The sequence below is a fragment of the Tursiops truncatus genome, chromosome 14 (genome assembly GCF_011762595.2).
Source record: "Tursiops truncatus isolate mTurTru1 chromosome 14, mTurTru1.mat.Y, whole genome shotgun sequence".
In the NCBI taxonomy this organism is placed as follows: Eukaryota; Metazoa; Chordata; class Mammalia; order Artiodactyla; family Delphinidae; genus Tursiops; species Tursiops truncatus.
In genome coordinates, this window is record NC_047047.1 from 64,421,389 (window position 1) to 64,443,218 (window position 21,830).

Sequence of the window (21,830 nt, forward strand, 5' to 3'; positions counted from 1 at the left end):
GTGGCAGAAATCTGGAGGGGCGTGGCCTTTCTGCTGAGACCCCCAAGTCCACGCCCTCGGGGAGCAGGTGCTGCTTCAGCCCTGCTCCTGGCTTCTGATTGTTTTCCCACATCCTCTCTTCCTGGTACCCCTGCCTCCTGGACAGCTGAGCAATGACATCCTCCGTGTCGGTCTCTGTGTCTTTTTCTGTGACCTTGGATGTCAAACTCAGAGCGAATAGCCGATTTTTTAGAAGCTTCAGAGTCCTGGCAAACGTTTGACCGAGAGGGCGTGATTGCTTAATTCTTTACACCTGCACCAAGCTAATCACGTGGCCTGTGGGAGCCCGTGTGTGGCTGGCCCCTTGGAGAGCACGTGGCCTGTGGGAGCCCGTGTGTGGCTGGCCCCTTGGAGAGCACGTGGCCTGTGGGAGCCCGTGTGTGGCTGGCCCCTTGGAGAGCTGGGCCCCGGGCCGAAGGGGAGAGCTCTGGAGCAGGTGCCCGCGCACGGCCAGCGGTGAGATGGTCGGCCCTTCTCCTCTTGTACTGGCACCGAAGGGACGTACCAGATTCTCCTGGCTCTTTTCTCCCTGACTTTTTTCTTTTTTGAGGGCGACAGAAGCTCAGTTTCTGGTGTAATATCTCTGGCCTGTGCCTTTTGGGAAAAGAGTATGTAGTGACTACTAAAACCCTGTGTCTCGGGGTAGAGGTCCCTTTGGAGATTGGTGGAGGTGGCTGGGCTCAGCACTGTGGGCAGAGTAATGTTACTGGACCACGGTGGGCCCCACGGGGGTGACGCTGCCGGCTTGCCGCTTGTGTATATTTTACCTGGACACGTCCCAGGTCCTCTCTGATCCTCCCCGACACCCCCTGTCTCCTCAGGAACACCAAGCGGACAGCTGAGGTGTGGATGGATGAATACAAGCAGTACTATTATGCTTCCCGGCCGTTCGCCCTGGAGAGACCCTTTGGAAAGTAAGTGTCCCTCCTGGTTTATTTGCGCAAAGCACCAGGAGCCCCAGCTCGCAGGCCTGTGTGCTCAGCTGGTCTCCCGAGCCCCCGGGCCCCTCCAGGGCCCAGGCTGGGGCTCTTCTCCCTTCGTGCGCCTCCTTGCTCCTGCCCAGTTCTGGCTGCAGGGCCTTGGACAGCTCTTGTGGGATGACCACCGGGCAGCCTGGGCCATCGACTCAGTGGCAGAGCTGTGCCTTGTGCAGTGGACTGGTGTTTCCAGCTTTTTATAGAAAGGTGGGGTGCTGGGCTAAGCAGCCCTGGTCCCTCCAGGTCGGAGTTCCTTCCTTCTCATCCTCAGCTGCCCAAGCCTCAATCTTCTGCCTTCCTAGGAGGAACGGTACCATGCGATCTCTAGAGCCGGGCTCCAGCTTCACGGGGGTCGAAGAGGACAGAGAGAGAAATTAAGGGCCAGATACCATTACATGAGATAGCCCATTAGTCCTCCGCAAACTGAGAAATGGGTATAATTACCCCTGTTTTACAGATGAGGAGACTGAGTCCTCTACAGGTTCAGGTACCTGGCCTGGATCACACCATTACAGGAGGGGGAGAAGGCTCAGATCACACCTGTCAGATTCCAAAACTCTGTGATGTTGCATTCCCCAACCCAGGGTTGATTTGAGTAGAGAAAAATGGCAACTTCATTGATGTTATCATTCGTCTTTTGCGGGGGGCAGCCGGTGGCTTTTGTCATCTAATGTCCCTCAGTCATTCTAAGGCTGTTGACAGATGGGATTTTTGCAGCCTGCTCTCCACAGGTCGAGCCCATCACTGCCCGGGAGGATTAAATCAGAGGCTGCTAAAGTGATTTGTGTTTCTGAAACCATAAACCCACACTGTCTCCACTTCTCCTACTCAGAGCCTCCCACGGCGTTTATTCTGAGTCCTCAGCCAACTTCCGGTCTTTTGGCCACGTGGGTCCACCCCTCCTTTCTTCATTGCCCTCCCCTCTCCAACTTGGGTTCCACCTTCTTGCTTAAAGAGAATGCTTAAAAGATGATGTCCTCAGATCTCTCGCTCTGTTGGGCATCTATCAACCCTCCCTGGTGAAGTTCTCTTAACCCTGGATGAACCCGACTTTGTACCGTTTCCTCCCCGGTTCATAGGCTGCTGAACGGTTCTGGGCCTATCAGGTGGTGCTGCTACCACTCCGTGGCCATCAGGCGCAGGGAGGCCCTTGGTGGACCTCTTGAGCCTGCCACCTTGCCTGGCCAGCCTTCTCCCTCAATCTCCATTTGTACCTTTTCCACTCTCCCCAGCTGCTGAGTCCACCCCACTCCTTTCACTCACAGAAGATGACACCTCTGTTCTGTAGATGAAATAGCACCAACTTCCCAAGACAGACGAACCTGTATCTGCACCATCCTTCTGTCTCTTTCATCTTGAAGGATAAGGTGTGCCTCCTGTTCTCCGGACACCCTCTTCCCCCCTGCATTCATTCATAAATGATCATTAATCGAGGTCCCACCGCCTGGATTCATCTCCTCCTGCCTGTCGGCTTCTCGCACTTTAATGTGCACACAGATCTCCCGGAGATCTTGTTAAAGTGTGGATTTTGGTTCGGTAGGTTTGCAGGTCTGTAAGCCCCACGTGGTGCCGGGCTGCTGGTCTGAGGACCTCAGCTGAAGGAGCGAGGTTTCAGGGCGATGGTTGCCAAACTGTCTGTACATCGCAGTCACCTGGGGAGCTTCAAAAACTCTGCTGCCTCTACTCCACCCCCAGAGAGTGGATTTCCCCTGGGCTGTGGCCTGGGCTGTAGAATTTGTAAAAGAACCATCCCCCCACCATCAGGTGATTCTGATGCACAGACAGTGTGGGAGCCCCCGTTCTAGGGGACTTTGCCCTCTTTCACTCTCCCTGATCACCCATCTCTCTCCTCTATTGCATGGTCCCCGTTGGCATTTAAATTTATTCAGTATCTTACATAGTTTTTAAAAACAAAAAAGGAAGAGAAGGAAAGAAAACAAACTATAAGAACTCTCCCTCAGGGGCTTCCCTGGTGGCGCAGTGGTTGAGAGTCCGCCTGCCCATGCAGGGGACACAGGTTCGTGCCCCGGTCCGGGAAGATCCCACATGCCGTGGAGCGGCTGGGCCCGTGAGCCATGGCCGCTGAGCCTGCGCGTCCGGAGCCTGTGCTCCCGCAGCAGGAGAGGCCACAACAGTGAGAGACCCGCGTACCGCAAAAAAAAAAAAAAAAAGAACTCTCCCTCAGTCCAGCTTTGCTCATCACCTATACCCAGTCTTTTGCTCCTTCAGAGCCAAGCTTCATGAAAGAGCTGCCTGCATCGCTGTCTGCTGCTCCCCTCCCCCTTCTCCTGACTGCGACCTGAGGCCGTGCCCCTATCCCCTGCGATCACTCCCACCTGGCCCACCCATGACCCCCTGGGACCCCTACCTTTCTCTATGTTACCCCATTGGTATGAGACTTCTCCCACCCAGCCCCCTTCAGGCACACTTCTGATCTCGGTTTCCAGACCTGCAGTCTTGGCTCTTGTCCTGCGGTGCAGGCTGCACCTCTTAAAGGGCTAACAGCGCCACATTGTTCTCTGCTTAGAACCCATCCATGGCATCCCATTGCCCTGAAAATGAAGTCCAAGCTCCTCCACAGTATTTCACAGGACCTTTTATGGTCTGCATCTTCATCTCTCCTCCCACCCACCTGCCCTCTCCCATGCCCCCACATACATCCGTTCACACACACACATTCTAACCTGCACCACTGTTCCTGCCAACAGACCCCTTCCCTCTCCATGTGCACTAATCTCTCTCTGCTATTCCCCTGGCGCTACCAGGGGCCCCCACCTCACCCACTTTCTGGTTTGTCTGGACAACGTCCACTTTCCTTCCAGATACCAGCTTCCACATAACCACTCGACCACCACTGACCCGACAAGCATGGGGCCGCCTCTGAGGTGCTCCCACCCCACATCCACGTCGGGCTGTGAGCACCCGGTTCGTTACCTGTCTCTCTCTTGCTCGAAAGTTCACCATCACGTCCCACGTTGGGCACAATGCCTGGCGTGTACTAGGTACTCAGGAAATACGTGATGAACAAATACATGACCAAAGCCCAGAACCAGCTGACGAAGAGGATTCTTTGAGGCTGGGCTGGTTGAGGCAGGGCGTCGGGGGGATGGCAGTTCAACAGCAGAATCCAAAGAGAGATTTGGAAGTAGACCCAGAGCCCCGGCGGTGAATTAACAACACGCGGAATGTTCTCATAGCCTCGTTTTTAATGAAAAGTAAAAACAGCCCCAAATTCTGTTTCCAAGTAAAGCACAAATCTTTGGTGTCATGACCGCTCCACTGTGAGATATTGCTAAGTGTTTCCATAGCTCCGTCTGGAGCTCTCAAAATCTCTCTCGGTTATTTTCTCCGGCACCCTCCAGGGAGACGTGGGTGCAGAGCATGGACACGGTTAGTGCTGTACGCCTCCCAGCCTGGAGGGCTGGTACCTCCTGGGTCCATGTTGCTCGTACCCATCTCTGACACAGCTGTATTTTGTCTCTGTGTCTGCCCTCCCCCTTCGCCCCCAGTATTGAGAGCAGATTGAACCTGAGGAAGAACCTGCAGTGCCGGAGCTTCAAGTGGTACCTGGAGAACGTCTATCCGGAACTCAGGTATCCGCCCTGTGGTTTGAGCCTTTGCTAGCTGCAGGGGGAGACCCTCCGCTGACTCAGTCTGGAGAAGGGACCCCCTGTGGCCATCTGGATGAGGGCTTTTAAGTATATGGAGGTCTAAGGCCAGTTGGCTCCACTTATCCCTGAAACCAGAAAGAGAATTCTGTTAATCAGTAGCATGAGGGATTGAGGTTAGCTGTAGCAGTATTTCTCAGCTGCTGGGCTTTGAACTCTGGGGTGTGACCTCAGGGCATGGACTCACTGATTCCATTCCAGGCTCCAGTCTCCTGGGTTGTTCCCTGCTGCCTTGCTGCTAGCGGCCCCTCCCCCATCCCCAGGCCCCGAGCAGTGCAAGTCATTGTAACACAGCCGGGGTGAAATGCCCCTGCCATTCTCCAAACACTGCCCGACCTCTCCAACTGCTGCTGTTACTACTAATCCAAAGAGTAGTGGTTTCTCATCCCTCCCGTGGCTTTCCTCTAGAGTACCCAAGGACTCCTCCATCCAGAAGGGCAGCATCCGACAGAGGCAGAAGTGCCTAGAGTCTCAAAAGCAGAAAGACCAAGAGATCTCCAACCTCAAGTTAAGCCCCTGTGTCAAGACTGAAGACAAGGATGCAAAGTCCCAGGTAAGGTAACTGGCTGGGGATGCTTGAAAGTGTGAATGGACTTGGCCTCTATTTCCTGCTTCGACATGAATCAGGTGTCTAGTTATACCCGGAGCTTAACAGCAGAGCAAGAGAAGCACGATCCCCCTCACTCTGGGACTGGGTTCACTCCGCTTGGTTTCCAAATGCACAAACTTTCTCTGAAAGACGCCTCACCAGGCAACTTAGCGCCTATAGGAATTACCCGTTAAATTAGCAGGAGTTTAATGAGGATGTCATTGGTGTCCAAGCTGCTGGCAGTAAATGTGGGCTGATCAGGCAGGGTGGGCAACACAGCTACCTCAAAAATATGAGATGCAGACAGAAAAGCATCCTGCTGGGTGACACTGTCTCCAGGTAAAATGCCTGCTCTGTGAGTCTCCCCGCTGATTTAACCCTGACTTCCAGACAGTCACGACAGATGTGGTACAGCCTTCCCCATCATCCACCGCCCCCATCTCTGGGCAGGGCCGTCGATCATCCCCTTTCTGCCTCAGCAGGCCTGTGGCTCCACCTCTGCTGTCTCCTGCTTCCCCCAGGTCTGGAGGGACCATCGTCGCCCCTTCTCGGAAAGGTTTCCTTGTTCCTTAGCTGTTTCATCAACACTGTGGGTCAATGTACTCCCCTCTGAGGAAAGAACTCTTTTAAAGAGTCACTGACAAATTCACAGCCTGTCTCAGCCTCTGTAGCACTTGCCCTGCTGGATGCATGAAAACACATCCATCTTATAGCTTCCCTCCTGGCTCTGGAGACACTGCATGATCCCGATTGTCCTGCAATCCTGTTCTTTCCACCCGCTTTTGTTTTTTTGTTTTTTGTTTTTTTTTGGCTGGCTCCCCTCCCCACTCTCATACACTTATGGTGAGTAATCACCCAAGTTCTCAGTTCACTGTTCTTTTCTCTGTAACTGGTTCCTTGGAGATTTTATCCATGCTTCCAGCTTTGGCAACCTCCTTTGTTTTATTTTTTTTGTTTTACCATCTTCATTGGAGTATAATTGCTTTACAATGGTGTGTTAGTTTCTGCTTTATAACAAAGTGAATCAGTTATACATATACATATGTTCCCATATCTCTTCCCTCCTGCATCTCCCTCCCTCCCACCCTCCCTATCCCACCCCTCCAGGCGGTCACAAAGCACCAAGCTGATCTCCCTGTGCTATGCGGCTGCTTCCCACTAGCTATTGGTTTTACATTTGGTAGTGTATATATATCCATGCCACTCTCTCACTTTGTCACAGCTTACCCTTCCCCCTCCCCATATCCTTAAGTCCATTCTCTAGTAGGTCTGTGTCTTTATTCCTGTCTTATCCCTAGGTTCTTCATGACTTTTTTTTTCTTAGATTCCATATATATGTGTTAGCATACGGTATTTGTCTTTCTCTTTCTGACTTACTTCACTTACTTCACCTCTGACAGACTCTAGGTCCATCCACCCCACTACAAATAACTCAATTTCGTTTCTTTTTATGGCTGAGTAATATTCCATTGTATATATGTGCCACATCTTCTTTATCCATTCATCCGATGATGGACACTTAGGTTGTTTCCATCTCCGGGTTATTGTAAGTAGAGCTGCAATGAACATTTTGGTACATGACTCCTTTTCAATTATGGTTTTCTCAGGGTATATGCCCAGTAGTGGGATTGCTGGGTCATATGGTAGTTCTATTTGTAGTTTTTTAAGGAACCTCCATGCTGTTCTCCATAGTGGCTGTACCAATTCACATTCCCACCAGCAGTGCAAGAGGGTTCCCTTTTCTCCACACCCTCTCCAGCGTTTATTGTTTCTAGATTTTTTGATGATGGCCATTCTGACCGGTGTGAGATGATAGCGCATTGTAATTTTGATTTGCATTTCTCTAGTGATTAATGATGTTGAGCATTCTTTCATGTGTTTGTTGGCAGTCTGTATAACTTCTTTGGAGAAATGTCTATTTAGGTCTTCTGCCCGTTTTTGGATTGGGTTGTTTTTTTTTTGTTATTGAGCTGCATGAGCTGCTTGTAAATTTTAGAGATTAATCCTTTGTCAGTTGCTTCATTTGCAAATATTTTCTCCCATTCTGAGGGTTGTCTTTTTGTCTTGTTTATGGTTTCCGTTGCTGTGAAAAAGCTTTGAAGTTTCATTAGGTCCCATTTGTTTATTTTTGTTTTTATTTCCATTTCTCTAGGAGGTGGGTCAAAAAGGATCTTGCTGTGATTTATGTCATAGAGTGTTCTGCCTATGTTTTCCTCTAAGAGTTTGCTAGTTTCTGGCCTTACATTTAGGTCTTGAATCCATTTTGAGCTTATTTTTGTGTATGGTGTTAGGGAGTGTTCTAATCTCATACTTTTACATGTATCTGTCCAGTTTTCCCAGCACCACTTATTGAAGAGGCTGTCCTTTCTCCACTGTACATTCCTGCCTCCTTTATCAAACATAAGGTGACCATATGTGTGTGGGTTTATCTCTGGGCTTTCTATCCTGTTCCATTGATCTATATTTCTGTTTTTGTCCCTTTACCATGCTGTCTTGATTACTGTAGCTTTATAGTATAGTCTGAAGTCCGGGAACCTGATTCCTCCAGCTCCATTTTTCATTCTCAAGCTTGCTCTGGCTATTTGGGGTCTTTTGAGTTTCCATACAAATTGTGAAATTTTTTGTTCTAGTTCTGTGAAAAATGCCAGTGGTAGTTTGATAGGGATTGCATTGAATCTGTAGATTGCTTTGGGTAGTAGAGTCATTTTCACAATGTTGATTCTTCCAATCCAAGAACATGGTATATCTCTCCATCTATTTGTATCATCTATAATTGCTTTCATCAGTGTCTTATAATTTTCTGCATACAGGTCATTTGTCTCCTTAGGTAGGTTTATTCCTAGATATCTTATTCTTTTTGTTGCAATGGTAAATGGGAGTGTTTTCTTGATTTCACTTTCAGATTTTTCATCATTAGTGTATAGGAATGCCAGAGATTTCTGTGCATTAATTTTGTATCCTGCTACTTTACCAAATTCATTGATTAGCTCTAGTAGTTTTCTGGTAGCATCTTCAGGATTCTCTATGTATAGTATCATGTCATCTGCAGACAGTGACAGCTTTACTCCTTTTCCAATTTGGATTCCTTTTATTTCCTTTTCTTCTCTGATTGCTGTGGCTAACTTCCAAAACTATGTTGAATAAGAGTGGTGAGAGTGGGCAACCTTGTCTTGTTTCTGATCTTAGTGGAAATGCTTTCAGTTTTTCACCATTGAGGATGGTGTTGGCTGTGGGTTTGTCATATATGGCCTTTATTATGTAGAGGAAAATTCCCTCTATGCCTACTTTCTGGAGGGTTTTTATCATAAAGGGGTGTTGAATTTTGTCGAAAGCTTTCTCTGCATCTATTGAGATGACCATATGATTTTTCTCCTTCAATTTGTTAATGTGGTGTATCACATTGATTGATTTGCGTATATTGATGAAATCTTGCATTCCTGGAATAAACCCCACTTAATCACGTTGTATGATCCTTTTAATGTGCTGTGGGATTCTGTTTGCTAGTATTTTGTTGAGGATTTTTGCATCTGTGTTCATCAGTGATATTGGCCTGTAGTTTTCTTTCTTGTGACATCCTTGTCTGGTTTTTGTATCAGGGTGATGGTGGCCTTGTAGAATGAGTTTGGGAGTGTTTCTCCCTCTGCTATATTTTGGAAGAGTTTGAGAAGGATAGGTGTTAGCTCTTCTCTACATGTTTGATAGAATTCAGCTGTGAAGCCATCTGGTCCTGGGCTTTTGTTTGTTGGAAGAATTTAATCACAGTTTCCATTTCAGTGCTTGTCATTGGTCTGTTCATATTTTCTATTTCTTCCTGATTCAGTCTTGGCAGGTTGTGCATTTCTAAGAATTTGTCCGTTTCTTCCAGGTTGTCCGTTTTATTGGCATAGAGTTGCTTGTAGTAATCTCTCATGATCTTTTGTATTTCTGCAGTGTCAGTTGTTACTTCTCCTTTTTCGTTTCAAATTCTATTGATTTGAGTCTTCTCCCTTTTTTTCTTGATGAGTCTGGCTAATGGTTTATCAATTTTGTTTATCTTCTCCAAGAACCAGCTTTTAGTTTTATTGATCTTTTCTATCATTTCCTTTATTTTTTTTCATTTATTTCTGATCTGATCTTTATGATTTCTTTCCTTCGCTAACTTTGGGTTTTTTTTTGTTCTTCTTTCTCTAATTGCTTTAGGTGCAAGGTTAGGTTGTTTATTCGAGATGTTTCCTGTTTCTTAAGGTAGGATTGTATTGCTATAAACCTCCCTCTTAGAACTGCTTTTGCTGCATCCCATAGGTTTTGGGTAGTTGTGTCTCCTTTGTCATTTGTTTCTAGGTATTTTTTTTATTTCCTCTTTGATTTCTTCAGTGATCACTTCGTTATTAAGTAGTGTATTGTTTAGCCTCCATGTGTTTGTATTTTTTCCAGATCTTTTCGTGTAATTGATATCTAGTCTCATAGCGTTGTGGTCGGAAAAGATACTTGATACAGTTTCAATGTTCTTAAATTTACCGAGGCTTGATTTGTGACCCAAGACATGATCTATCCTGGAGAATGTTCCATGAGCACTAGAGAAAAATGTGTATTCTGTTGTGTTTGGATGGAATGTCCTATAAATATCAATTAAGTCCATCTTGTTTAATGTATCATTTAAAGCTTGTGTTTCCTTATTTATTTTCATTTTGGATGATCTGTCCATTTGTGAAAGTGGGGTGTTAAAGTCCCCTACTATGAATGTGTTGCTGTATGTTTCCCCTTTTATGGCTGTTAGTATTTGCCTTATGTATTGAGGTGCTCTCATGTTGGGTGTATAAATATTTACAATTGTTATATCTTCTTCTCGGATCGATCCCTTGATCATTATGTAGTGTCCTTCTTTGTCTCTTCTAATAGTCTTTATTTTCAAGTCTATTTTATCTGATATGAGAATTGCTACTCCAGCTTTCTTTTGGTTTCCATTTGCATGGAATATCTTTTTCCATCCCCTCACTTTCAGTTTGTATGTGTCTATAGGTCTGAAGTGGGTCTCTTGTAGACAGCATATATATGGGTCTTGTTTTTGTATCCATTCAGCCAATATGTCTTTTGGTGGGAGCATTTAGTCCATTTACATTTAAGGTAATTATCGATATGTATGTTCCTATTCCCATTTTCTTAATTGTTTTGGGTTCGTTATTGTAGGTCTTTTCCTTCTCTCGTGTTTCTTGCCTAGAGAAGTTCCTTTAGCAGTTTTTGTAAAGCTGGTTTGGTAGTGCTGAACTCTGTCAGCTTTTGCTTCTGTAAAGGTTTTAATGTCTCCATCAAATCTGAATGAGATCCTTGCTGGGTAGAGTAATCTTGGTTGCAGGTTTTTCTCCTTCATCACTTTAAATATGTCCTGCCAGTCCCTTCTGGCTTGCAGAGTTTCTGCTGAAAGATCAGCTGTTAACCCTATGGGGATTCCCTTGTGTGTTATTTGTTGTTTTTCCCTTGCTGCTTTTAATATGTTTTCTTTGTATTTAATTTTTGACAGTTTGATTAATATGTGTATTGGCGTATTTCTCCTTGGATTTATCCTGTATGGGACTCTCTGTGCTTCCTGGACTTGATTAACTATTTCCTTTCCCATATTAGAGATGTTTTCAACTATAATCTCTTCAAATATTTTCTCAGTCCCTTTCTTTTTTTCTTCTGGAACTCCTATAATTCAGATGTTGGTGCATTTAATGTTGTCCCAGAGGTCTCTGAGACTGTCCTCAGTTCTTTTCATTCTTTTGTCTTTATTCTGCTCTGCAGTAGTTATTTCCACTATTTTATCTTCCAGTTCACTTATCCGTTCTTTTGCCTCAGTTACTCTGCTGTTGATCCCTTCTAAAGTATTTTTAATTTCATTGTGTTGTTCATCGTTGCTTGTTTCATCTTTAGTTCTTCTAGGTCCTTGTTAAATGTTTCTTGCACTTTTTCTATTCTATTTCCAAGATGTTGGATCATCTTTACTATCATTTTCTGAATTCTTTTTCAGGTAGACTGCCTATTTCCTCTTCATTTGTTTGGTCTGGTGGGTTTTTATCTTGCTCCTTCATCTGCTGTGTGTTTTTCTGTCTTCTCATTTTGCTTATCTTACTGTGTTTAGGGTCTCCTTTTTGCAGGCTGCAGATTCATAGTTCCTGTTGTTTTTGGTGTCTGTCCCCAGAGGCTAAGGTTGGTTTAGTGGATTGTGTAGGCTTCCTGGTGGAGGGGACTAGTGCCTGTGTTCTGGAGGATGAGGCTGGATCTTGTCTTTCTGGTGGGCAGGTCCACATCTGGTGGTGTGTTTTGGGGTGTCTGTGGACTTATTATGATTTTAGGCAGCCTCTCTGCTAATGTGTTCCTGTGTTGCTAGTTGTTTGGCATAGGGTGTCCAGCACTGTAGCTTGCTGGTCGTTGAGTGAAGCTGGGTGTTGGTGTTGAGATGGAGACCTCTGGGAGATTTTCGCCGTTTGTTATTACGTGGAGCTGGGAGGTCTCTTGTGGACCAGTGTCCTGAAGTTGGCTCTCCCACCTCAGAGGCACAGCACTGACTCCTGGCTGCAGCACCAAGAGCCTTTCATCCACACGGGTCAGAATAAAAGGGAGAAAAAGTAGAAAGAAAGAAACAGGATAAAAGAAAATAAAATAAGATAAAATAAAATAAAGTTATTAAAATAAAAAATAATTATTAAGAAAAACAATTTTTTTGAAAAGTAAAGAAAAAACGGATGGATAGAACCCTAGGACAAATGGTGAACGCAAAGCTATACAGACAAAATCTCACACAGAAGCATACACATACACACAAAAAGAGGAAAAGGGGAAAAAATAATAAATCTTGCTCTCAAAGTCCACCTCCTCAATTTGGAATGATTGGTTGTCTATTCAGGTGTTCCACAGATGCAGGGTACATCAAGTTGATTGTGGAGCTTTAATCCGCTGCTCCTGAGGCTGCTGGGAGAGATTTCTCTTTCTCTTCTTTGTTCTCACAGCTCCCAGGGGCTCAGCTTTGGATTTGGCCCCACCTCTGCGTGTAGGTCGCTGGAGGGCGTCTGTTCTTTGCTCAGACAGGATGGGGTTAAAGGAGCCGCTGATTCGGGGGCTCTGGCTCACTCAGGCCGGGGGGAGGGAGGGGTACCGATGCGGGGCAAGCCTGCGGCGGCAGAGGCCGGCATGACATTGCACCAGCCTGAGGCACACCGTGCGTTCTCCCGGGGAAGTTGTCCCTGGATCCCGGGACCCTGGCAGTGGCGGGCTGCACAGGCTCCGCGGAAATGGGGTGTGGATAGTGACCTGTGCTGGCACCCAGGCTTCTTTGTGGCGGCAGCAGCAGCCTTAGTGTCTCATGCCCGTCTCTGGGGTCCGCGCTTTTAGCCGCGGCTCGCGGCCGTCTCTGGAGCTCCTTTAAGCAGTGCTCTTAATCCCCTCTCCTCGCGCACCAGAAAACAAAGAGGTAAGAAAAAGTCTCTTGCCTCTTAGGCAGGTCCAGACTTTCCCCCAGACTCCCTCCCGGCCAGCTGTGGCGCACTAACCCCCTGCAGGCTGTGTTCACGCCGCCAACCCCAGTTCTGTCCCTGCCTCCGACCAAAGCCCAAGCCTCAGCTCCCAGCCCCGCCCGCCCCGGCGGGTGAGCAGACAAGCCTCTCGGGCTGGTGAGTGCCGGTTGGCCCTGATCCTCTGTGCAGGAGTCTCTCCGCTTTGTCCTCTGCACCCCTGTTGCTGTGCTCTCCTCCGCGGCCCCGAATCTCCCCCACTCCTCCACCCGCAGTCTCCGCCCGCAAAGGGGCTTCTAGTGTGTGGAAACCTTTCCTCCTTCACGGTTCCCTCCCACCGGTGCAGGTCCCGTCCCTATTCTTTTGTCTCTGTTTATTCTGTTTTCTTTTGCCCTACCCAGGTACTTGGGGACTTTCTTGCCTTTTGGGAAGTCTGAGGTCTTCTGCCAGCATTCAGTAGGTGTTCTGTAGGAGTTGTTCCACATGTAGATATATTTCTGATGTTATCTGTGGGGAGAAAGGTGATCTCCGCATCTTACTCTTCCGCCATCTTCCCTCTCTCCTCCTCTGTTTTCTTGATTCACAAATTCTGTATCTTCATCCATCCATGAATTCATTCATTTATTCATTCATTCACTCTACAAACGTCTGTGTAGACTCTGTTGACTGTGGAGATGCATAGGTGAAGGGCTAGGTTGCAGGCCACCATGGCCCCTCGAGGGATCTAATGCAAAAAGAAGCAAGTCAGCAGCCATTTTGATATAATCTCTGTCCTGGAGAGAGTTTGGTCCTTGGTGCTATAGAAGTGCAGAGAGATGATATCCAACTTCTACACAAGGATTGGGGAAGTCTTCCCAGAGGACCTGAAAATGAGCTGTATCCTGAGAGATGAGTAGAAATAGGCCAGGTCACGAAGGGAAGAAAGGGCAGGTGGGCAAATCCAGCAGGTACCAAGGGCCGGGGCTGGGAGCCAGGGTGCCTTTGAAAGGCTGCAGGGAGACTGTGGTCAGAGGGGTAGAATGGTGAGGGAGCAGCAAAGGTAAGACTGGAGAGGAGGGAAGAGGCGCGTCATGGCCCCTTTTCCCAGCTGAGGAGACTGACTTTTATCCTCAGGGGTAGGAGGCTGTGAGAGCCCAGGAGGTGGCTCCAGGATGGCGGGTTTACACTGAGACATCCCTGCCGGACTCTCCCTCTCAAACACAGGGTGATCTAGTGAGTCCACAACCACAGCAAACGCCTCGGAAACTCAAGCCAACAGATGGCTCCAAGCGCCCGTCAGGCTCCCCGGCCACCTCATCACGCCACTAATTCTCTCCTGTCCGTCTTCCATGGCTTCTCTTTCTCCCACATCCCCCATTCCTGCAAATCCCGTCCCTTCTCCCCTCAGAATAGCTGCTCATGGCCCCAACATTCGCTTCTTCATGCCAGATCAGCGGCCCTCAGCCTCGGCACTCTTGACGTTTGGGGCTGGGTCACTCTGTGGTAGGGCCCATCCTGTGTACTGTAGGCCGTCTAGCAGCAGCCGGTCAAAGCTGTCTCCAGGCTTTACCAAATGCCCCTGGGGGACACAACCACCCTGCTTGGGAACCACTGTGTTAGATGCTGGCCACAGCCTCCAGTAACATGTGCTCACCAAACCATTGTCCCCCATCCCCATGCAGCCTTCAATGGCTCCCCATCGTCCGCCACAGAAACCCACACTCTCAGCCTGGCATTTGAGGCATCGCACCACCAGCCTCCAGCTTGCTGAGATCTTTTCCAAAAATAATCTCCGCTCCAGCAAGACACGGAAGCGGGCTGCCTGAGTCAGACAGGAAAAGGGGAAGGAGACAGAGGTGTCGGTTTCACTCTAGGTGCGGCAGCCTGGCTGAGAATGATACCACTTGTCAGTGGCGTTTTGTAGAATGTGTGAGTAGATAACGCACGTCCCTGTCTTCTGAATCCACGTGTGGGCCCTGCTCATGGGGATCGCAAACAGCCAAAACGTTATCATCCCCCTTTCCCTGAGACAGAAGTTTGCCGCCTCTGTTTCCAGCAAAGTAGGGGTTTTTCTGGTACTTCATGTCTTTGGCTGCATAAGGAAGGTGGCGGGGGGAGCCATGGGATCTCTGGGGCTCAGGGAGGGGCCACCCAATAGCCTGGCCCAGGGGGAAGCTGCCAGGCCTTTATTTGACTAGAGGAGAGTGGTACCTGTTCTGGCTGACGTCCCAGCGGAGTGAGAAAGGGGAGAGGAGAAAGCTGTCGCTGTGGGAAACTAAGGTTTAGCAGAGTAACAGGGTTCAAGTGAGCGAAGAGTTCTTCTGTAGAAAATCGTGCCAAGCTGTCACTCCTCTGTGCTCTGGAGAGAACAGTTGGGTGTGTGTGGCAGCAGTGCGAATTCAGGATATGGGAAGAACACAGGAGACAGGACGATGTTCAGTTCCCTTCAACAGATGACACCCGCCGAGTGTGCACGGTGCCCTGGGCACCAGGCTGCATGCTGGGGTGCCGGGTGGGATTACGCCGGGTTAGACACAGCCCTCTCCTAGCGGGACGCGCGGCCAACGGCAGGCCTGGGATGCCTGTCCAAGTATTCTGAAGGCGTTGAACCCACTGATAGAAATCCGCACAGCAATTTCAGCTAGACTCGTCCCCCAAGTGTGTGGGCGTGTGCATGTGTTTCTGGGCGTGTGCACGTGTGTGCGTGGAGTATATACCCTTGCAGGACTGACTTACACTACGTTTCTCATGCTTTCGGTGTCTGCTGCTCTTTCCTACGTAAACCACCCGTCCCGTCGTCCTCCTTCCCAGCGCCTCCTGCTAAGGTGATAACCCTCCTTTGCCTCTTCTCCCCTCTTGCGTCTCTCAGCTTGTCCTGCCTCGTGGCCTGTCCAGAGAAGTTGCATCTGCCCCTCAGACCCCTTCCTGTGCCTCGTTCACCTTCTCTCCTGCCCCTACCTCTCTGTCTCTGAGAGGCCACGTCAAGCCGATTAAGTGTTACTATTATCCTCGTTTTGCAGATAATGAACGTGAGACCTGGAGAAAATTCTCCAAGGTCACACACTAGTAAGTGAGGATTTGGAAGTAAGGCAGGATTTGGAAACCTGGCTCCACAGCTCTGCTCGAGCTACTGCTGCCGCTGGGGTCATGGCTCGTTCCAGGCCCTTTGATTCAGTTTAATCTCGGGAGACCCCTCCTCCAGGTCGTAAATATTAAAACGATAGATCAGCTCCTCCTTGACAGGAGATAGCTGGCAGGAGCTTCCTCCTCTCGGCCACTTCCCAGTGGCAGCCCCTGTGAGAAGGGAAACCAAGGTCACACCCCGTGTCGGGGGGCGGGGAGGGGGCAGACCAGAGAGTAGGCCCCTCCCCTGACACTGATGGGAACCGGGCAAGAGTATGAACGGAGGCCCACCCGCCGCGGACGCCACACCAGGCCAGGGGACACGCGTGGCGCTGGCTTCCAGCCTGGGCTGCCCCCCTTTACTTCCCACCCCACCTCTGTCCCCCACTGTGAACTCCCAGCCTGCATCTCCCTGTTTGGTCACTCCCCTCTCAAGGGTCCCCCTAGGGCCTGGGTGTGTGGACCTGGGACACAGTCCATCCTCTGGAACGGACCCAGGGGAGAGAGAGCCACACAAGTCCCGAAATCAGGCTCGGGTTATTTGGGTGGTAGATTCCGGCGTCTTCAACACGTGGGGTGAAAGAGCAGCAGAGGATGGGGCTCGGGGGCCCTGAGCTCTGCTTCCAGCTGGCCACTGACTCTCCAGGTGGCGTGTCCCCGTGCACGTGGCTGTCCTCATTGTTGAAAGGAGACCATCCAACCATGGCTGTCCTATGGCCCCAATGCTGGCTCACGACCCTGCTCCACCGCAGCCCCATCCACCCCTCACCCTCCCTCCCTTCCCTTTCTTTGGCTGGTTTGTCAACCTTGGGAACAAAATATCTAACCTGCGTGTGTATTCAAGATGGCAGCAACCTGATGCCTTGGGTAGAAGGAGAAATACATCATCAGTTTGTAAATGTGTGAAGCCGCAGAAGCCTTCTGGGTAGTAAGTTTCCTCTCAATTTTATTGGATTCCCTAGAAAAACACTTGTGAAAGATAGAAAGAAGACAGATGCACCAATCTCACTGTATCCCCATTTAAAGAAAGGGAAAAAACATAAATGAAAACCTTTTTAGTGTGTCCTGCCACCTGGATCCCCAGCAGTTCAGGCTACTGGCTTGTGAGGGATGCATGCAGGCCACTAGGTAGCCTGGGTGGGTGAGATGAAGGTCAAAGCTCTTCCCCCAAACCCGGACTCACACTGGCACCTCTCGGTGAGTCTGCCAGTGGGACAGGTTGCCAGCGGTCACCTTCCCTGCCTGACACCACCCTTCCTCCCCGGCTTTCTCAGCACACCCTTGGGAATGGCCCCATCACGACTGCCTCTCCAGCATCTGTCCTGGGAGGCGAAGCAAAGGCAGTTTTCCAAAGGAGGATCTCCAGGGCCGTCTCTCCTCCTGTTGGCATCCTCCACTATCACAGCCAACGGGCGGAGGGTAACTGAGCACTTGCTCCCTGTTCAGCACCATACTGGACCCTCCGAGTACGGGACTGCTGCAGTCTGCATTTCAGAGCTGAGGGGACTGAGGCGCAGGGTTAAGTAACTCACCCAAGTTTATGGGGTTAAAAAACAAGCGAGCCAGGGTCTTAGCCCCGGCAGTCACTCCAGAGTCCAACAGCCTGGCCTAACACAATATGTACTGGGTGTCTTCTTACAACTTGGGAGGAAAGGACACGATGGACTGGAAACAAAGATCCCCGAAGTGAGTCTAGTCCCAGTTGAAGGAGAGGAGCGTGTCTCAGAGCCGCCCCTGGTCAGAGGGCCCCCACCAGGGCACGGCTGAGTGTCCCTGCGGGTGATGAAGGGCCCCCGCACAGCCAGTCAGTGCATCTGGGGGTCCCGCAGCCATACAGGCGCATCAAGAGGTCGGCTGAACTAAAGGTTCGCTTGGACCCACTCATTCATTCCCAGCATCTTGTCTGAAGCAGCTTCAGGGGCGTGTTCGATGGACGAGGGCAATGCCCAGTGTGGCCTACGAGGTTTGAGGCCAGCCCGTGGCCTTGGACGCGCTTGGCTCAGATCCCGTCTCACCAGGGAGGTCCCGCATTCACAGTCAACCCCAGGGTCTGCCCCTGGCATTGCCCAGAGCAACTACTGACCTCAGTCCACCTTCCATCCAATCGTACCTACTTCCCAGGGTGGCTGTGAGGGTCACGTAGACAGCGGAAGGTGAACAATCAAGAACAGAAGCGTCCCTCGGCACCGAGTTACTTTGGCCGTCTAACCACAGCACAGCCAGCAGGGCTGCCTCCCATCCACTGTTTCTTCTCCGTTGTTTACTCTTCTCCACACGGGAGAATTTTTGAACAGGGAACTCACCACCAGCAGAAAATGATGTATGCTTCTGCCTTAAGGAAAACACAGCCCCCTAACGTCTGTCCACATGGCAATGTTTCTCTGTCCTCTCCAACCACTCCTTCCCATGTGTTGGAAAAAGATGGTTCACGGAGCCTCTCCTCCAGGGGCCGGGCAGTGGGCTGAGTGCTCCACGAACATCTGCTTGTTTCAGCTTCACAATAACCCCCACTTCACAGATGGGGGTTTCACAGCAGGCTTAGAGGAGGTGACCAAGGCTACCCAGGTCATATGCTAGTAGCGCCAGAGCAGGGTTCAGACACGGCCCTGCCGCCTCCAGACACCAAGCTCTTAAGACTAGGCTAGGTAATGAGAATTTATTGCTCAGTGCTCTGTGGTGACCTAAATGGGAAGGAAACCCAAAAAAGAGGGGATATGTGTTTATAGATAGCTGATTCACTTTGCTGTACAGCAGAAACTAACACAACATTGTAAAGCAACTATATCCAACAAAAACTAAAAAAAAAAAAGGCTAGGCTAGGGTTTCTCAACCTCAGCACAGTTGGCATTAGTACCAGGTAATTCTTTGTTGCAGGGACTGTCTGTGCATTGTAGAATGTTTAGCAACATCCCTGACCACACCCACTAGGTGTCAGTAACAGCCCCGACCTAGTCATAATAGTCAAACAATGCCTCCAGACACTGCCAGCTGTCCCCTGGGTAGGTGGCTAGGGGCAAAATCACCCCAGCTGGAAAGCAGTGCCCTTGCCTACTGGCGGTGGCTCTGGACCATTCTAAGATCAGCCCCTGGGCTTGGGCCCCAGCTTAGCATCATGCCTGCTCCCTTCAGAACTTTATTCCTTCAGGTATCTCCTCTGAAGAAAATCTTTCCTCTCTGCTCTTCCAGCCAGTGCAGGACAGTAAGCCCCAGGCTAGCTGCCATGGCCAGGTGAGCATTTACTAGCGAGAAGTCTCCTCCCCCAGTGACGGGTCACTCCTGTCTCCCACCCACACTGGCAGCTCCAGAGACTTCCTCCAAGCACAGAAGGCCTTCAGGCTGTCCGGCCTGGACCATCCCCTCCCCAGCATCAGTTCCCCTCTTCCAGGGCAGCAGCAAAGAGGCTGGAGGGCCAGGAATGGACTGCCTCCTCCTCGACCCCTTACCAGCCCGTCCCAGAGGGGCGAGGCATCCCACACCACCTCCAGGATGGCCTCTGGGTTAGCTTCCATGGATATGGCCGTGTCTGTGTGCATTGGGTTGAAGGCTGTGACTTTGCCAGTCCCCGAAATGGAGCCGCCAATGCTCACCAGTCGAGGCCAGGCCAGCCTGAGCAACCACTGCCGCCTTCTTGAATTCATTTCTGACTCTGAGATTCATTTAATAAATCCATTCATCACCGACCATTCTGCAAAGCCTGACAGGCCGCAGAATAGGAATCGGAAAACCTCTCCTTGCTTCCTTCCCCACCTGCTCCCATGTTCTGCTTCCCTCTTAACTCTCTTCTCTTGCATATGTGTGGCCACAGAGCTGCGTCCCTCTGGGCAATTGCGAGGCTGAATTATTTCGATGCCAGTATAGCACCAGCTAATGGAAAGTCCACATAGTATGAGGGCTTCAATACCTGTCTGTGCCTGTGCACGTTCTCCCCCGGGCGTCTCGAGGTGGTTTCCTCAGAGCCCCCAGGGTACCATATACATTCCTTCCCAGAAGGCGTTTGTGGATGGGGTGTCTCAGAGTTAAAAGGACCACCACTCCCCACCCTACCCCACGCCATCCTCAGCACTTCTGGTTTTTGAAGCCCCTAAGGATATTCAAAAAGAAGTGCCCAGGGCTTCCCTGGTGGCGCAGTGGTTGAGAGTCCGCCTGCCGATGCAGGGGACGCCGGTTCGTGCCCCGGTCCGGGAAGATCCCACATGCCGCGGAGCGGCTGGGCCCGTGAGCCATGGCCGCTGAGCCTGCGCGTCCGGAGCCTGTGCTCCACAACGGGAGAGGCCACAACAGTGAGAGGCCCGCGTACCGCCAAAAAAAAAAAAAAAAGTGCCAAAATGGGCTACCAGAAATTGTGGTATATTTTAAGTTTTTATATTTAATCAATTAATGCTTTTAACATAAAAAACACAAAGCTAGTGTATTGTAGTGATTGTAAGATAATTACGGGGTTTATTTTTAAGATGCTAATTCATGGTTCACTGCAAGCTGTGTGGTCGGGTAGTGGGACGGAGCGATGAGCCTCATCTTCTTTCCATGTCGGTGACTGTGTGTTTATCCTCATTTCCAGGCAATGCAGAAGTCTAACATTGAGGCCAGTGGTACGGTGGGCCTGGGCAAATGGCCCCCTGGCAGCCCTGCCCTTGTACCTGGGCCCTGCTCTCCCCCCGCACCACAGGCCAAGGAATTCTCAGGGCTCACGCCTAGGACCTGTGTCCGCCTTCTACATTACACTCCCCAAATGTGTAGGACCCCAGAATCCACCCTAATGACCCGAGCCTGATTTTGGGACTTGTGTGGATCTCTCTCCCCTGGATCCGTTCCAGAGGATGGACTGTGTCCCAGGTCCACACACCCAGGCCCTAGGGGGACCCTTTAGAGAGGAGTGACCAAGCAGGGAGATGCAGGCTGGGAGTTCACAGTGGGGGACAGAGGTGGGGTGGGAAGTAAAGGGGGGCAGCCCAGGCTGGAAGCCAGCGCCACGCGTGTCCCCTGGCCTGGTGTGGCGTCCGCGGCGGGTGGGCCTCCGTTCATACTCTTGCCCGGTTCCCATCAGTGTCAGGGGAGGGGCCTACTCTCTGGTCTGCCCCCTCCCCGCCCCCCGACACGGGGTGTGACCTTGGTTTCCCTTCTCACAGGGGCTGCCACTGGGAAGTGGCCGAGAGGAGGAAGCTCCTGCCAGCTATCTCCTGTCAAGGAGGAGCTGATCTATCGTTTTAATATTTACGACCTGGAGGAGGGGTCTCCCAAGATTAAACTGAATCAAAGGGCCCGGAACGAGCCATGACCCCAGCGGCAGCAGTAGCTCAAATTGAGCTGTTGGGGAGAGTGAGTGTAGGGGCCACTTTGTGTACCTGACTTAGGATAACCTCTCTGAGCCTTACCTTCCTCATCTGTAAAAGGGGAATAATGACAACACCTACCTAATTGGAGTCTTGTGATTAAGTTAACATGTGTAAAGCTCCCAGAACAGTGCCTGGCACATAGTAGATGCTCAAGAAATGTGAGCCTCTATTAGCCATCTTGTCATGGTTCCGACGTTACCTCCATGTATACAGGTGTCTTCCCCTTGCAGCTTACCCTGGAGGAAGGCAAATGGTTTGCGTAGCATGGTGATGTTCACAAGGCCAGAAGAGTACATTTCCTAACGTTTTATTATTAAAAACAAAAAAAACAACTGAATAGATACAGAAATCGAACTCAGTGGAAGAGTATGAAGAACCCCCGTGTACCCATCCCCAGGCTTCAGGAATTCTCAACTCACAGCCAGTCTTTGTTCGTCTCTATTTCCATCCACTCCCCAGGGAGTACTTTCTGGTCTAGGTCGTCTCTCGACACCAAGTGGCCTGGTGCAGGGACAGAAGGTCCACTGGACGGTAAGGGTGTCGTGGAAGAGGAGAGATACAGCCCTTAAAGGGGTCCTCTCTGCAGCTCCCGTTGGGGCATCCGATTCACAAGTCTTCGTTGCCCCATGATAAGACAAAGGACAGATGTTATCCCT

General features: G+C 50.1%; 1 protein-coding gene across 2 annotated transcripts in view; it reads left to right on the top strand.

Annotated features, from left to right (window-relative positions):
* Window positions 1-21,830, top strand: part of GALNT14 (polypeptide N-acetylgalactosaminyltransferase 14) — a 222,474-nt gene that overhangs the window by 197,859 nt on the left and 2,785 nt on the right. Inside the window, exons 11-13 of one of the 2 annotated variants that reach the window (XM_073791464.1) lie at window positions 861-953; window positions 4,526-4,609; window positions 5,093-5,237. In XM_073791464.1, the coding sequence (XP_073647565.1) occupies window positions 861-953; window positions 4,526-4,609; window positions 5,093-5,237 (322 nt within the window). The remainder of the gene's footprint in view (window positions 1-860; window positions 954-4,525; window positions 4,610-5,092; window positions 5,238-21,830) is intronic. The other variant, XM_073791465.1, reaches the window with a different exon arrangement.